This window comes from Tamandua tetradactyla, chromosome 24, assembly GCF_023851605.1.
Source record: "Tamandua tetradactyla isolate mTamTet1 chromosome 24, mTamTet1.pri, whole genome shotgun sequence".
Lineage (NCBI taxonomy): Eukaryota > Metazoa > Chordata > Mammalia > Pilosa > Myrmecophagidae > Tamandua > Tamandua tetradactyla.
In genome coordinates, this window is record NC_135350.1 from 37,554,400 (window position 1) to 37,570,539 (window position 16,140).

Sequence of the window (16,140 nt, forward strand, 5' to 3'; positions counted from 1 at the left end):
CATCATATGCACATACGTATTTAGACACATGAGCCACATAACCAAACCCTAACCATGCTCCTGCCTAAAGTCACCTTTGGCCACCATTAGGGTGTAGAGATCTGCACAGTGGTGTCATGGATTGTTCTCAGGAGAACAGACCCAGGAAGGGGTCTCTGCAGCTCCTGGAAGCAGGCTTGAGGCTATTTGGGCAAGGAATTTCAGGATCCTGAGTAACCACAGCATGGTTTCTAAGGAGAAGAAGTGGTATAAAGGTCGCTGGACATGTCCCCTTTAGTTCTGCAAAGTCATTGGCCTGTGGTTAAGGGTATCATCAGAGGAAAGCCACAGCAGGGTTCTGTAAAGCAGGGGGTTCAAGTAGGAGCTGATCTTGCCTGGGAATGAGGCTGGTGCACTGGCCTCAATAAAGGGCCATATGTTATAATCATATCACTCAGTTTGTTACTAGAACATGACCTGCATTCACATCGATGCTAGATCCTTTATCTTGCCTGCAAACACAGAAACACAACTAATTTCTTCACGGTCAAGCTTAAATAGAACTTGTGATAAGAAGCCTTTCCAGATCTTCATCAGAATTTATCTTTCTCTCCCTCATACTTTTATTTTATATAATGTAGCTTAACTCATGACACTTTTAGTCCGCTTTGTGTTAGAATTGGCAAGAAATGCATAAAGAACCCACTCTCCCAAAATTGGCAAGAAATGCACAAATAACCCACTCCCCCCACATCGAATAAAAAGAGAACATTCTAGTACAAGGTACATTCTACAAAATACCTGACTAGTACTCCTCAAAACTGTCAAGATCATCAAAAACAAGGCAAGTCTGAGAAACTGCCACAACTAAGAAGAACTTAAGGAGACATGATGACTACATATAATATGGAATCCAGGAACAGGAAAAGGACAATAGTAAAAAACAAAGGAAATCTATCTAAGTAAAAATAGACTTTAAATAAACAAACAAAAAGCCCATTATGTTATGTTATTCTTTGATTATGGGTGATTTTTTTTTATGTATATAACATAAACAAGGTGAAAAAGCTATTCCTAAACAATCTAGAAACTAACTACTAGGATTAATTCACACACAAATCATTAGAAGTAGGGCCAATAAGACCATATTTAAAAGAAAGCAAGTAGCATTACTTTAAAAAACTAAATTTCAATTTAGTAAGAATTAATCTACCTTTTTACCTAAATAAGTAAAACATAAGTGAGTGTGCTTGCACTTAATAGTATTATGCAATTAGATTTCTGAAGACAAATTTTACCTTTTAATGCGTATATTACATGCATATACACACATAATTTCACTTCTATAAATCTATTAGACGAAAAGTTTTTGTGTGCAGTAATACTGAGTTTTTAAGTCCTATTTTCAAAAGAAGGCAAGATTTACACAGTTTTTTCTTATATTTCACAGAATCTAGGAGGCACCATTATTTTACATACCATTAAGGAAGACAAAAGTGTTAATTATAATTTAAGACTATTGATTTTAAGGTGCATCCTCATTTCACAGAAATAAAAAATGTGAAAAAGTATGCCTCTTTAGCATTAATGAAATGCAGTATTTTTTTCTTCATGGTTTAAGTGTTTTTGTTATAATTGTACCAATTTAAATGATGAGGTTAATTTACAATACTGAATATTTGCATAGTGCAAGAGAAAGCCCCTGCATTCTCAAGTTTTTACAGAAAAGTAATTTAGGTATTTTATATACTATTAGTGAAATACCTTATTAATTCTTTGAAGGGACACAAACTCAGCAAACTCAGTAAATCAGCAAATGGCCATTAAAAATAAAAGCTGATAAACAGAAAATGGAAATGCTATACCTGTATATTTTTCTATAATTAACAATAACTTTTTAAAAAAATAACACTGTACTGTTGTTGTGATTATGTTCAGATATACTTAAAGTATGCTAGTTTAGGCTAGATCACACAGATTATCAAAACTCCTATTGAATTCAATTTTTGAATTAAATGTTTAAAGGCAAAAAAGGAATTTAAAAACTTCTAGGTTCCCTGTCATCATCTTAAATACCTCAAGTTTATATGTATAATCTTAATCAGACATTTCTTGTTAAGAAAAATATCTAAGATCCTATTCTCTTATATGACTTTTTAAACACATTAATTGCTTGAATATGTAACAAAAACTGTCTAGAGTTTGTCTTTTTTAGGCCTCAAGATGACTGTTCTCTTTGTAAATAAATTTCAGAAGACCAGCATTTCCTGAAATGTATGAATTAGGTATCATTTTTTTTGATCTTGGAAAAAACTAGATGTGATTTGGTTACAAGTTCAGCTTTCAATATTCTCCTTGACAACAAAAGCACTTTCGGTGGAGGTTACTTCATAGATTAACGAGGCTTGTTTCATAATCAATTTTCCTCTTCCAGCTTAAAATCTCACAATGGGCAGGCAACGGTGGCTCAGTGGCAGAGTTCTTGCCTGTCATGGCGGAGACCGAGATTTCCTTCCTGGTGCCTGCCCATGTGAAAAAAAAAAATCTGACTGATTGATTTAATACCCAGATAAGTCTTAATTTCATATCCCTCAGTGACTTACTTAGTTACAATGGTAATAGCTGATAATCTCCTTATTGAATCATTATGAACATGAAAATTCCTAAATGTCTGTGTTCAAAAATCTACGGATATTGATATAACACGTAAAGCTGCATAAAGGAGCTATACTAAATATGTTCATATGTACCATTAGATAGGCCATAAATGAGGGAGGTTGTGTGCTTTATGCATTTCATTATGCACTGATAACACCTTTTGTTTCTAGGTTCCCAAATTATACCGAACAAATATCCTTCTCCACTTGGTCTGAGTTCTGTTAAATCCTGTAAAAAAATAGGCCCCTTTATAAATGGTAAACAATAATCAGAATTTGTAGATGATTTAAGGGTGCACAAAGCCAAGTGAAAGCATATATTTCTGTGCTTCTCAAACTGAGGTAAATATAACTAAGAAGGACATGTGGTTATTCAAGATAATCAAAATACATCTTCTTAGAGGATATTACAAATATTACATTATTTGGAAGGGAAAAAGATATTTGTATTCCAAAAGTTTATGGAATTAAAAGCCCAATTCATGTTAACATCTATGAAATAGCCCAAGATTAAGCCATTTCAATGTTATGATGAAGGAAATTTGAGAAGTAATATCAGCAAAATTCAGTGTGAAAAATGAAAGCACCATTCAAATATTAGCCATAACCATCAAGTTTCAGAATCCCTTGGTACCCAGGAAGCCAAACAGCCTCAGGACTTACCTGTGTAGAGTTCCACTTCCTCAAGCCTCTCTGGTAAGTGAAATTGTCTAGCCTAAGGAAGCTGTGTCAAAAATAATGTGTGAATTCTCCCAATAAGGTATATTTTTATAGGTCTCCTGAATTCTCAAATCTATAAAGCTCACCTCAAAAGGCGGAATACTTAGAGCTAATGATAGCCACATGCAGGAAAACTTCAGATCGGAGCTCTAAAATTCCCTCAAATCAAATCACAACTAAGCAACCTATTACTGCATGTATAGGGCTAAGCCTAATAACTAGAGCCAGGGTCTCCTGTGATCCTGCTTTTACTTTGATTTTCGACTGATCCTGTATTACTTTAGCTTGACAAAATATTTCAAGTGCCCTGCTTATTGCTATCTTAGTCAACTTTAAAGGTATTTTATTACTTCAGTGAATTATGCTTAATGCTTTTAACATCTACTTTCTTCTACAAAGTCAACATCTGTTTACTTTATGAAGTGGGTAACAGATCTGGAACATAGAAATTACAATCCCATTCCTATTTTCTATTATAGTTCAACCTATGATGTCTTAAATATCCCTGTTTACTCACTGTGCCTAGTAATAGATAGCCAGCAAATGATCCCTAAACTGTATTAACCCTTCAGTTTTTGTTGAAATAAATTATTATTGCATTTCAGTTGATAGCGGTTACTTTTCTCTCTGATCTCACTTCCCTGAAGGGTTTTTCCCAATGCAGCAGCATCATTTTGAACCAAACACTGGTTATTTTGCATAGTTCTGAAACGCCTAATTTCTGCAATGCAATAACAGCCACCTAACACTCCAAGAAAACTTATTCTGAGTCAGAACTTGTTCCAAGGCCAGATTATTTAAAGTTCATATATTAATGCAATTATTCTTCACAAAAACCCTCTGAGGCAGGTATCACACCTATTTTACAAGTGGGTTAAGTAACTAACTCAAGGATATGTGCTTTACTATGTTTCTCCCATGTTCTACTGGGAAGGACACCATACAATATTAGCTCAGAGTTCATGTGCTGATTCCATAAATTAAATGCATACTTATATTTTCAGTGCTGGTTTTTACAGACAAACTATGATATGTGAAAGCACATGACATATTTTGTATGCTGTAAAGTGTTACATAAATATCAAGTAGCTTATTAAAGATTGTTGACGTATCTAACCTATTGAGATCAAAGTGACAGGTGATAAAATTGAACCCTTACCTCTTATAATCACAATGGTTTGGGAACTAAAATCTATTTTCCTGGACCAGGGATGGCATTCTCTCTACAATTATGAAGGAACTCTCCCTTTTGGTAAAATGGAATAAAAATGAAGTACAAGCACTTTTATTAGGGATATGCCAATTGTACAAGTACTGCAAAGAAATGTCATACTTAAGGCTTAGATTATTTTCCTTTAGTTCTCAGGAGTCATAAAGAAATAGTTCAAGACTAATTTTTGCTAAGCCCTTTTAAGTTTTTCAGCATTAGAAAAGTTATGGAAATAGAAACTTTACCCCAACATATTTTCATTTGGAAACTGAAGTTCAGAGAAGGCCATAAAAATTCAATTTAAGTAGGATTTATTGAGTATCTATGGGGCGCATGGTTCTCTTAGAACAATGAAATTCAGGCACAAAACAGACATATGATCGATCCCTGGCCTCAAGTACCTTATAATCTAATTGGTATAATGCAGATGAGAAACAGTAAATGGACAAGTTACATGTCAATACCCAATTATTAGTGCCATAATTAAAGAACTGTAGTTTAGGTAATCCACAATGGCAGCTAATCCTAAAATTATTTATAAAATATATACGGTCTTGGAATCCACAGCACTTCAAATAAGTGAATTAAGTCCCACTGCCAGTAAACAGTCACAAAAATACAAATACACTGAAACAGTTAAGAGCACTATTAATGACTTTTATTACTTTGGATCTTCTGTTTCCTTCTTATTATTGTTCGGAGCCTCCGTAATACCAATTTATCAGACAGAAGCATGTCATCTTGTTGCTCTAAATAATCCAGTAAATTTTCAGTCCATTCAAGGGCAGCTTTGTGAGTAATATGCTTCACTGAATTCAGTTCTGTTTTTCTAGTCTTACTGAAAGGCTTTTGCTCAGCAGACTTGGTCTGGTTCTCAGCGCCTTCACTGTCAGTTAAAACCTGACAGCTTGAGTCATTACTCTGAGAGTCAAACCACTGGTCAATATTCTCAATGTTAACATGTTCACAGCCTTCTGTATTCTGTAAAACTGTCGCTAAATTAGCTGCTAAAATGGCTCCTTCATCAATGTTCATGCCTGAATGTTCTTCATTGCCAGGGAAAAGTTTTTTCCATGCTTTGGTTATAGTATTTGATTTCACTGTGTTCCAAGCTCTTGAGACTTCATAAATTGCATCCAACACTGTCAAATTCTTCCAAAACATTTTTGGATCAATTCCCTCATCCATGTATTTCTGGAGAAGCCCTGCTCTGTAGTATCTTTTCAATGTGGCTAGAACTCCCTGGCTCATAGGTTGAATTAGACTTGTAACATTTGGTGGCAAATATTTTACAATTATTTTACCATCATCTGAACTTAACAATTCTTCATTTGGATGTACTGGGGGGAAATCCAAAAGAAGCACTGCTTTTTCTAGAAGCCCCTTGGATTTTAAATGCTTCTGTACCTGAGGCACAAAGTATTTTTCAAACCACTGTCTGAAAACAGAATGTTCTATCCATGCACCCTTTTGACTGAAATAAGTGACAGGAAGGTTTGAAAGGTCAGTTCCTTTGAATGCACGGGGTTTTTTCGCTTTCCCTACAACACAAAGATTAAGTTTGTGTAAACCTGTGGCATTTGCACAACACATAATAATGATTCTCTCTCTGCTTGACCTATACCCAGAAGTACTTTGCTCAGTCTCAAGCGCTAATGTCCTTGATGGCAGACATTTCCAGAACAATCCAGTTTGGTCAGCACCATAAATTTGCTCCGGTTGTAGATTCTCTCTCTCAACAAATTTCTGAAAATTTCCACAAAATTCACTGGCAGCAGTTTCATCTCCTTTCAGTTTTGTTCCTTTACCAGTTGCCTTTGGAATACCATGGCGCTGCTTAAATCGAGTTAGCCAGCCAGATGACGCATTAAAATCACCTTCCATCCCTAAAGCATCAAAAAAGAACTTGGCTTGTTTGGCACAAATTGTTCCAGACACAGGAATGCCATCTGTTTTCTGCTGGTTAAACCACTCTATCATAACTCTGTCAAGTTCCTCATATGTTGATGACTTCATAGATTTGCGTTTGGATATCCCACTTGTAGGGTCTGAACTGTTTGCATAGTTTATAATTCTTTCTTTGTTTTTTTTAATATCACGAACGGTGGATTCACCAATTCCATACACCACTGAAAGTTTTTTGAAAGAGATACCTTCCTCAAGTTTCTTAATAATATCAAGCTTGTCCTTAATTGTCAACACCACACGTTTTCGCTTCCCCAACATTTTAGGTGTCAAATGCTTTAGGCAATTACTAGAACAAGATATTTAACAACTTAAATTTTGAATACAAAGAGACTCAAAAATGGGGTCTTGAGGTCTCTCCCCTGACCCCCAGGACACAGAGAGCAGTGTTCTGGCCAGTTTCCAGGCCAGGTACTTCCTACAAGAAGTACTAGCTCCAATTAACTCTATCTTTTGTCTTTCTTCCTCTTTACTTAGTTCCAAATCCTTTCATGAATTACACTTTCGCTGGAAGTAGAAGTTTAATACTGTGTCAGCAAGGTCTCTAAAACAGTCCTATCGACTACTTCTTGCCTTCCTTGCCAGTGAGGTGCTGTGCTAAAGCCACTAAGACTCAGGTGGGAAAATTCTATGACATGTGCTAGGGAATAAATATAAGTCAAGAGCAGCCTTGAAGACTTGGCATAGTTGAGAATATAATGGGAAAACTCACCCTCTAACTTTGTTTTCTGTCAGCCGGTGTATGGTAAGGAAATCGCCTCTTCTAGAAAAGGGCTATTATAGGTTACACAGGTGAGTGGTTATGGAAATCACAGGTAAACAGGTCTGGCAAACTGAACAGAAGTATGTGCATAAGGTGAAAGTGGACAATCAGAAAATTTTGTACTTTAACAGGACACAGACTTACACCTAATGTATTCGACCACTGGAAATGAGGATGGATAAGAGGTGATGTCACATGATCAAAGAAGAACGCATCAAAAAACTTCATTGATGGCAATCAGGACCCCAGGTAGAGGCTACGGGGTGGAAGGCTCAGTGGAGATGGTGTTACAATAATCTTGGTGAAAGGTGATCCTCGATGGGCCAAAAGAAGTTCCCGTAGGGGCTGTATAGGAACTCGCAGCCTCCGAAACCTACAGGAAAATACCGAAAACATCTTTTTTCAATGTCAGGGTCTGTGGCATTTCCCACATCTATCGTGAAAACTATGTTGAAAGAATCAACTCCTATCAATGTGATCTTAATACGGCAAATAATGCTTTTAAGCATTATTTGGGGTGACAGAGAGATGATCCTAAATTGCCTACCTCCTGAAATTAAGAGATCAGAGAGAAGCCGCGTTAGCGAGGGCCTCTCCCTGCAGGGCGAGCTCCGGAGCGCGGGACGCCTTTCCTCACGCGGAGGGAGCTCGGATTCCTCCGTGGACTCCGGCGACCAGGGTGTCACCGCCGCTGCCAGCAAGCGAGCGGCCGCTCGACGAAGGGGACGGCAGTCCGTGGGCCGAGGGCATCGCTCTCCGCCTGCCTGCACGGCGGCCGGAGCTCACCGACAGTAAATGGAGTCTCCCGAGAGAGGCTGACACCAGCAGCGCGGCGACTAGGGACGACGAGCAGCGGCGAGGGGCGAGCGTTACCGCCGGAGCCGGAAGGCGGGGGATTAGGGTGCACGCGCGCGCCCCCGCAGGAACGTTGGGTCCGCGGGGGGGGCGGGGCCAGCGAGGGCGAGCGCGTGCTCGGCCTGGGGGCGGGGACTCCGGCGAGCGGGCGGGAGAGGGCGGAGCCCGGCCGCTCCGCGGCGTCCCTCGGCCCTCTGGGGGCACTCTATTGGCCCGGACAGTCCAGGTAGCCGTCTGCTTTGCCCGCCAGCAGGGGGCGGTAGAAGCTCACGCAGTCTGGGCCCTTCTCCCGGTGGCCAGGTTCCTCCGGACACGGTTCCCTCCTCCTTCAGGGGGAATAAAAATCTCATTCTCTAAGGGTTCCTAAGAAAGCCGTCCATCGTCGGGTGCCGGGAACCCGCTGCGAATGGGGCAGGGTGAGCGCACGTGGAGCGTGTTTACAAATAGCTCCTGCTGCTGCCTTCTCGCGCGCAGTGGGCGCTCCTCAGTCGTTTCTCCCAGGAGCGCCTCGCGCGCGCTCTCCGGACTCCCTGGCCTCCTGCCGGGACAGGACTAACCCGGACCTGGAGTGTGAGCCACGGTAGGAGCCAGCAGGGGGCAAGCAGGCACCCGGTGGGACGGGGCTCGGAAGAGGAGTTGGGGGTACGCTCTGCAACACCCACTCAAGCAAGTTGGAGCAAGGGAGACGGGGCGCGGGAGCGCAGCGGAAGGTGATCAAGCTGGGTATCGGGTCTCCCCTTCCCTGGTGTTTTTGCCCCAGGGCTGGGCTGAGGGTTTAAGTCACTGTCGCTGTAGAAACAGGCTACACCTGAGAGATGCGTGAACCTTTAAGGAGGCACCATCATGAATTTCCTGCCTCTCCTTTACTCCCCTTGCTCCTCAGTAGCAATAAGCCGCTGTAGAGGAACCGTCTGTTCTTCCCCCTTCCCGGATCGGGTTTTCTGCGGCGCGCTCAGAACCTCCCGAGAAGAAGATCCTGGCTGCACCTCTGTCTTGCAGTACCTGCTTACTGAGGAAGCGCGTGTAGCCTGCCTAGAAATTCTCTCTTGAGCTCACGCTCTTCTCTCGCTCGTTCTCGCTCTCTGGCTCTCTCTCTTTCCCTCCCGTTTTTTTGGTATGATCATTTGAAAAGCTTAAAAAAGTCTTCAGTTAGTATTTTCTGAAGCTGAACATAAATGTCTAACCTTTTTTCTTAATACAATGTAGTATAGTAATTCATCTTTTTTTTTTTTTGACGAGGCTAGAATGTTGCTAGAATGTTTCAGAAATCACAGAGGGGAATTGACTTGAACGTTCATACTACAGAAAAGACATGATGATTCTGTGCCTTGTGTCTATCTAACTAAATTGATTTCCTAAAAATCGCAGCCTTCCGTGTTCTGGCATGATGGAAATTCTTTAATCTAGTTGTGCTGCTAGTTATAAGTAGTTTTGACGAATATCTACTTTCCTTAAATTGGGCTCTCTTTATATATATACACACACACATATAGCTTCCAATCAACCAATTCTATTCAACAAAGTCTTGCTGACTATTTTGGATAAAGTACAACTTCATTCTAGTTTTATATCACTTTAAAAAGTTGTTTTTCTTTCCTGATTTTTTGTAAGAAGCGTCCAAGTTGTGATGTGTTATTAATTCCCTATAAGGGAAGAAGCTGACATTAATGGCAGCTACCCATGTAGAATTAAGCTGACATGTAACCCGATGTTAGCTGCTGGCTTTCCTGCATACCCTTCAACCAACCTGGGTCACTTTGTCCCATGATACTTAAGTGAAATATCTGTCCCATGATATTTAAGTGAAAATGAATCCTGCCTCTTATCTCTCTCCCCCAATATCACTGTATTTTTTTCTTCCAGATAACAGTGCATGGTTTCTCCGTCTTTGTTGAATTAGCCAGCTTACTGGTGTCTTCTTTTAGAGTTGTTCCGGTTTCGTTGCCTGTGTGACTTCAAATCTGTAACAGAGTCCAGGTTCCTTGATTTCCTTAAAACCATTACTCAAGACTGTTATATTTAGCAGGCATTTACCAAGACCTTCCACAAGACACTTGTGTCTTTTTACAAGATAGTTTTATCTAGCAGACTTTTTCCTCTTTGTTAGAGAGAGGGGTCATTATACTAGAGCACAAGGATGATGAGTTAACCTTGAAATGTTTGGCTTCTTTGTATTAAGAGTCCTTTAGACTCAAGGAAATTATTGTCACCTCTTTTCTTTGAATAACAGCCATCCTCCATTATATGCCATCCTCTCTTTTCCCTTCCCCAGCATTTTTATATTTCAAGGCCCCTTCACTCTCCCTTCTCAGCCGCTTGTGAAAACTTAAGACACTTTTTACTTTATATGCAGAGCAATTTTTTTTTTTTTTTTTTTTTTTGGGTTTCATCTTCATGACAACTCTTTTTTTTAATTTATTTTGTATTATCAAACCAAAACAACATACAAACATGAACATTCTCAACATAACAAACATTCCTATGCAGAGCAATTTTGTACTCTTTATTTTTTTCTAATTGTCCTTTACACATAACTTTGGTTTATTCTCTATTCAAGACATTTCCTTCCTTATGGAATTCTGCCACCAGTTTTTCTTTCCTTCTGCATGTATAAAATATCTCTTAATACTTGTAACAATTCTATAAGGTAGCTGTCACCTTTGTTTTACATACAAGAAAACAAAGGCTGGGAAAAAAGTATATAAATTAATCAGTGAGTAGGGAAAGAATGAAGATTTCAGAACCAGGCTTGTCTGACTTTAAAGCACCATGCTCTGTCCCCACCATTCCAAAAGAAGTACAGTACATGAGAAGAAGAAAAGGTACATTGTGATTATTCTTTCAGTGAAGTTGTCCTTTATTAGAAAGGAATATTTTATCTTAACCTAGAAAAAATGCATTCTATTAGAGAGAGCACTTAAATCTATAACAGTCTTCATCAGACCTAGTATTTCTTTCATTAGAATTTGGGTTTTCTGAAACTGCTCCAAATATTTCAAAGGCAGCTTAGTTTCTCATTGTTATAAGCTCAGAATCCCCTGTTCTGCTGAAATATCAGTTCAAATAATTATATGGTCTTGCATTCATTAATAATCTTTATGCATAATAATTTTATAATAGAATAAAACATCTCTAAATAGAGAAAATTCTCAATTTTTAAGTGATGTATGTGTTTGTTTTCCATTTGCTTTATTTCCCCTCACCATCTTTACTCTTAGATTTTTATTTTACACGTGCTTTGTTTACTCCAACAAGCTTAAGATACGGTCAAGAAATTCTTGCTCATGATACTATTATTATTTCATATAAATTAACCTTAATTTAAAATCAAGTAATATTTATCTCTATTCATAATTTAAAAAAAATTTACTTCCAAGAGAATATCAATGGTTTCTATGAAACCGTTTACTCTTACCTACTTTAAAAAACATAAAATATTAAGGGAGAAGATTGCAGGATAGAGAGCTTCAAGACTCAGTTCGTCCTTCAGGGCAGCTAATAAATGGACAGGTCCTGTCTGAAACAACTGTTGGGGGGCTCTGGAGATGAGGAGAGCACTGTAAAGCATCCTAGAAGAGACTGATAATCTGCAGTGAAGAGCAGTCAGTAAAACACCCAAGCTGTGAAGGCTGGTGCCCACCACCTACAGGCCACCTGGGGTCTAGTCCTTGACTGGAAATAAAAGTCCTCTTCCCAAGGGATGTAGGTGGGGTCACATCCAAGCTGATTGTGGCTTTCATTTAGCAAATTCAGAATGCTGGGTCCCTGCACAAAGGGCAACTACAGCCTAGGACAAATTCTGATTTTTATGTGTTAATCTTCTATATCACCCCTTTGTTGAACTTGTTGACTGCTCTGATAGCTTAGTTGTAGATTTTTCAGGACTTTCTATATACAAGATAATGTCATCTGCAAATAGTGAATGTTTTACTTCTTCCTTTCCAATCTGTGTGGCTTTTATTTCTTTTTTTTTTTTTTTTACCTAACAGCTCTAGTTAGAACTTGTAGCACAATGTTGAGTAACAGTGGTGACTGTGGGCATCCTTGTCTTGTTCCAGATCTTAGAACGAAAGCTTTCAGTCTTTCACCATTGAGTATGATGTTAGCTGTGAGTTGTTCATATATCCCCTTTATCATGTTCAAGAAGTTTCCTCCGTAGTGTTTCTGTACACTAGTAGTGAGCAATCTGAGGAGGAAATCAAGAAAAAAGTGTTATTTGCAATAGCAACTAAAAGAAACAAATATCTGGCAATAAATTTAACCAAGGATATAAAGGAAATGTACACAGAACTATAAAACATTGTTAAAAGAAATAAAAGAAGACCTAAATAAATGGAAGGATATTCCATGTTCATGGATTGGAAGGCTAAATACTGTTAAGATGTCAGTTTTACCCAGAAGGATTTACAGATTCAAAGCAATCCCAATCTAGATTCTAAAGGCCTATTTGCAGAAATGGAAAGTCAAATTTATTTGAAAGGGTGAGAGGCCCCAAATAGGAAAAACATCTGAAAAATAAGAATGAAATTGGAGGAGTCACACCTCCTGACTCTAAAGCATGTGACAAAGCTACAGTGGTCAAAACAGCATGATCCTGGCATAAAGATAGATATATTGACCAATGGAATCATATTGAGAGTTCAGAAATAGTACCTCACATTTATAGTTAATTGATTTTTGACAATGATGCCAAGTCCACTCAAGGGACAGAACAGTCTCCTTAACAAATGGTACTTGGAGAACTGGATATCCATATCCCAAAGAATGAAATAGGACCTCATCTCACACCTTACACAAAAATGAACTCAAAATGGATCAAGGACCTAAATATGAGAGCCAGCACCATAACACTCTTAGAAGCAGCATGTGCTGGGATAGGGAGAGTAATCTAATACACGGTAGGTTCTCAGTGAACATGACTGATAAACCTGACAGGATTGAGGGCTCCTCTGGAGAACAGTGGAGAATTTAGTGGGTTTAGAAATGAAAGAGATGAGGTTTCAGTTTACCAAAGCTTCCAGAATGCAATATACCAGAAATGGGTTGGCTTTTACAGTAGAGATTTATTAATTTACAATTTATAGTTCTTAGGCTGTGAAAATGTCCAAATTAAGGCATCAACAGAAAGATACCTTCTTAGAGGAAGGGCTGCTGGCATCCATGGTTCCTCTGTCACATGGGAAGACATATGGCCAGTGTCTGCTGAACCTTTGCTCCCAGGTTCTGTTGCTTTCAGCTTCTGATTCTAGTGGCCTCCTTTCTGAGCTTCTGTGGGTCTCTCCTACCATCTCTGGGGCTTTTATCTCTGTAAGTAATCTCTGACCTGAGCTCTCTGGGCTGTTTCTGCCCTTTATCCTCATAAAGGACTCCAGTAACAGATTAAGACCCACCTTGAATGGGGTGGGTCACATCTCAATTGAAACAGCCTATCATGAAGTTCCACCCACAATACTTCTGACCCCACCGGAATGGATTAAAAGAACATTGCCTTTTCTGGGGTACATTACAGCTTCCTTCAAACCAGCACAGAGGGATTTGCTGATACTGATTTAATATATTTAGGAGAACACAGACTTCAGTCACAGGGACATGGTTTGAAACCTAGCTTTGTCCATTATTAGCTGTGTAAGTCTGAACCTCCCAATGCCTCAGCCCCTAATTCGAAAGTGAGAAACATGAAATTATGGAACCATGATACCTATATTGTGGATGGTTGTGCTAACAAATGAGAATGTATGTGAAAACACTTAGCAATGAACAAACAGGAATCATTATTCAAGAATATTTACTTACGTTACTCAAGATCATCTTTTTTAAATTTTTTTAACAAGGAATATGTTTTGCTTTCCGGAAACAAGTTCAAGCAAATATTTTTTTAAAAAACATAAACTATATTGTTCATTGTGGATTTGCAGTGTGCCAGGTACTGCTAGTCATAGGTCATATAAAGATACCACCTCCCAAAGTTAACTCATTTCTTAAAATGTCAGAAAAAAGTATCGGCTCAGAAATGTTCATTTAACCTTTATTGGGAAGTAAGGTTTGATAAAATTCAATGGACTTTTCCTGAAAAAAGGAAATGAAGCCCTCAGGTATTAAGTGCTATGGTTGTATCTTCTCATGAGCAACATATTCCTACTTGTGCCTTTCTCTTTATACTTTTTATCCCTGACTTTTCTTCCTTTTTCAGAGCTCTGAACTTTTTCCTCTAAAATCTCCTGGGAATCCTATTCACACTAATACTTTTCAATTCCTTCTCTGATGATACTCATATAATTTCTATTTCTTATTCAGACTTTCAAATATAACTTGCAGAGTACCTCCAGGAGCAACCCAAGGATTTACCACTTTTTATATTTAAAACACTAATTTTATAAATGTTTATGTTACAGAGCTTACTGGGGCTATCAGAAATAATAGGATATTGTCCCTGACCCTAAGGGGTTCTCAATCTTGAAAGACAAGTTTACAAACAGTAATAATGCAGTATGTAAATCTTATACTGGTGGTTTAAATCAGGAATATGTGCACACAGGAGAGTAGAATTAGTCAGAAATGCTAGTGACATTTGTGTTAGGTATTGGAAAAGATGTCTGAGTTCACCAAGTAGGTGAAGGAAATTTATGACCATAAAAGATCATGAACAAATGTTGTGAAGTGGGAAAAATGCATACCTTACTCAGTTTCTGAGCCAGCAATGCATTAGTTTCCTATTGCTGCTATAACAAGTTACCACAAACTTAGTGGCTTAGCACAAATTTATTATCTTACCATTTTGGAGGTCAAAAGTCTGAAAGGGAGACCTTGCTTTTTCTAGCTTCTAGGGGCTGCCTGCATTTCTTGACTCACAGTCCCTTCCTCCATCTTCATTCCAACGGTGTAGCATCTTCAAATCTCCCTAAGACTCCTGTTCCCATCATTACATCTTCTGCTCGGATTCTGACCCTTCTGCCTTTCTTTTATAAGGATCCATGTGGTTAAATTTGGTTCACCTGAAAAATCCTGGATAATCCCCTCAACTCAAGATCCTTAACTTAATCACAACTGTAAAGTCCCTTTTTGCCATGTTAAGTAAAATATTTACAGGTTCTTAAAGTTAGGACATGGAGATATTTGAGGGGTGAAGCAGTATTCTACTTAGCATAGACAAGAAGGCTAGAATTTAAGTTATAATCATGGAGATAAGGCTAGTATGAAATTAGATTTGGTAAGTGGTTATGGATCCCTGGAAAACTGTCTATGAAACACCCAATCTAAACAGAATGTGTAAAGCAGGAGAATAACATCATCAGATCTGTATTTTAGAAAGGTAGTAGTATAGCTGTACTAGAAGAATACTGGTGAGGTTCTTAATTATGGAAATAGCCATGGAAACAAAGTGAAAATGGACTTGAAAAACTTTTCAGAGGTAGATAGGCCATGGTAATTTTTTGGAGAGGGCTTAAGGCTGCAGCTACCTTTTAGAAGGTGTACATGAAGGTGATCATAATATGCTGAAATTTTTTTCCCTCTGTGTGACTGATTTCTAGAGTCTTTCTAGAACCAAATGCACTTTCTACTCAAACATGTTGTTTATTAACTAATTAATTCCTTCTATTCATAGGGTAACATAGTCTAGTGAGCAATTAATAGACATGCATGGCAAACAGTGGGGCTTAAATAATGTTCCATGGAATTGGTGTGTCTAATCTATAGGATATGTCAAAGAATGATGAAACCAATGCTCAGTTCCTGAAGTAAAAGAGTGGAATTTATCGATTATTGTAATAAGGGAGAGCTCTGCTGGCTAGGTACAGTTTCTCTGAACAGAACAGACTGCTGATCTTATATGTATATGGTTTCTGGAAGTGTGGGAATTAGGATTGGCTGATTATCAGGAGTTTAAATAGATTAACATTATCTGAAGAACAGTAGTCATTCAATTGTGACTGTTAAATGATTGGCACTCAGAGATATGTTTATTGAAACGAGTCCTTCATTGGCCAACTTTC

At 38.5% G+C, this 16,140-nt stretch overlaps 2 protein-coding genes across 3 annotated transcripts in view; one reads left to right on the forward strand and one right to left on the reverse strand.

Moving 5' to 3' along the window:
* Positions 1 to 2,525: 2,525 nt before the first annotated feature.
* Positions 2,526 to 6,945, reverse strand: TIGD2 (tigger transposable element derived 2). Its single transcript, XM_077142867.1, has one exon. It carries the CDS (start codon positions 6,790 to 6,792, stop codon positions 5,215 to 5,217), a length of 1,578 nt encoding a protein of 525 aa, XP_076998982.1. The 5' UTR covers positions 6,793 to 6,945; the 3' UTR covers positions 2,526 to 5,214.
* A 1,449-nt stretch (positions 6,946 to 8,394) lies between these two features.
* The window catches only part of FAM13A (family with sequence similarity 13 member A), a 344,433-nt gene continuing 336,687 nt past the window's right edge, over positions 8,395 to 16,140 (forward strand). For both annotated transcript variants that reach the window (XM_077142873.1, XM_077142872.1), the window contains exon 1: positions 8,395 to 8,729. The gene's annotated coding sequence lies outside the window, so the exon portion shown is untranslated. The remainder of the gene's footprint in view (positions 8,730 to 16,140) is intronic.

Coding starts and splice junctions, on each gene's coding strand:
- TIGD2 (XM_077142867.1), bottom strand. CDS start 6,792: ATGTTGGGGAAGCGAAAACGTGTGGTGTTGACAATTAAGGACAAGCTT.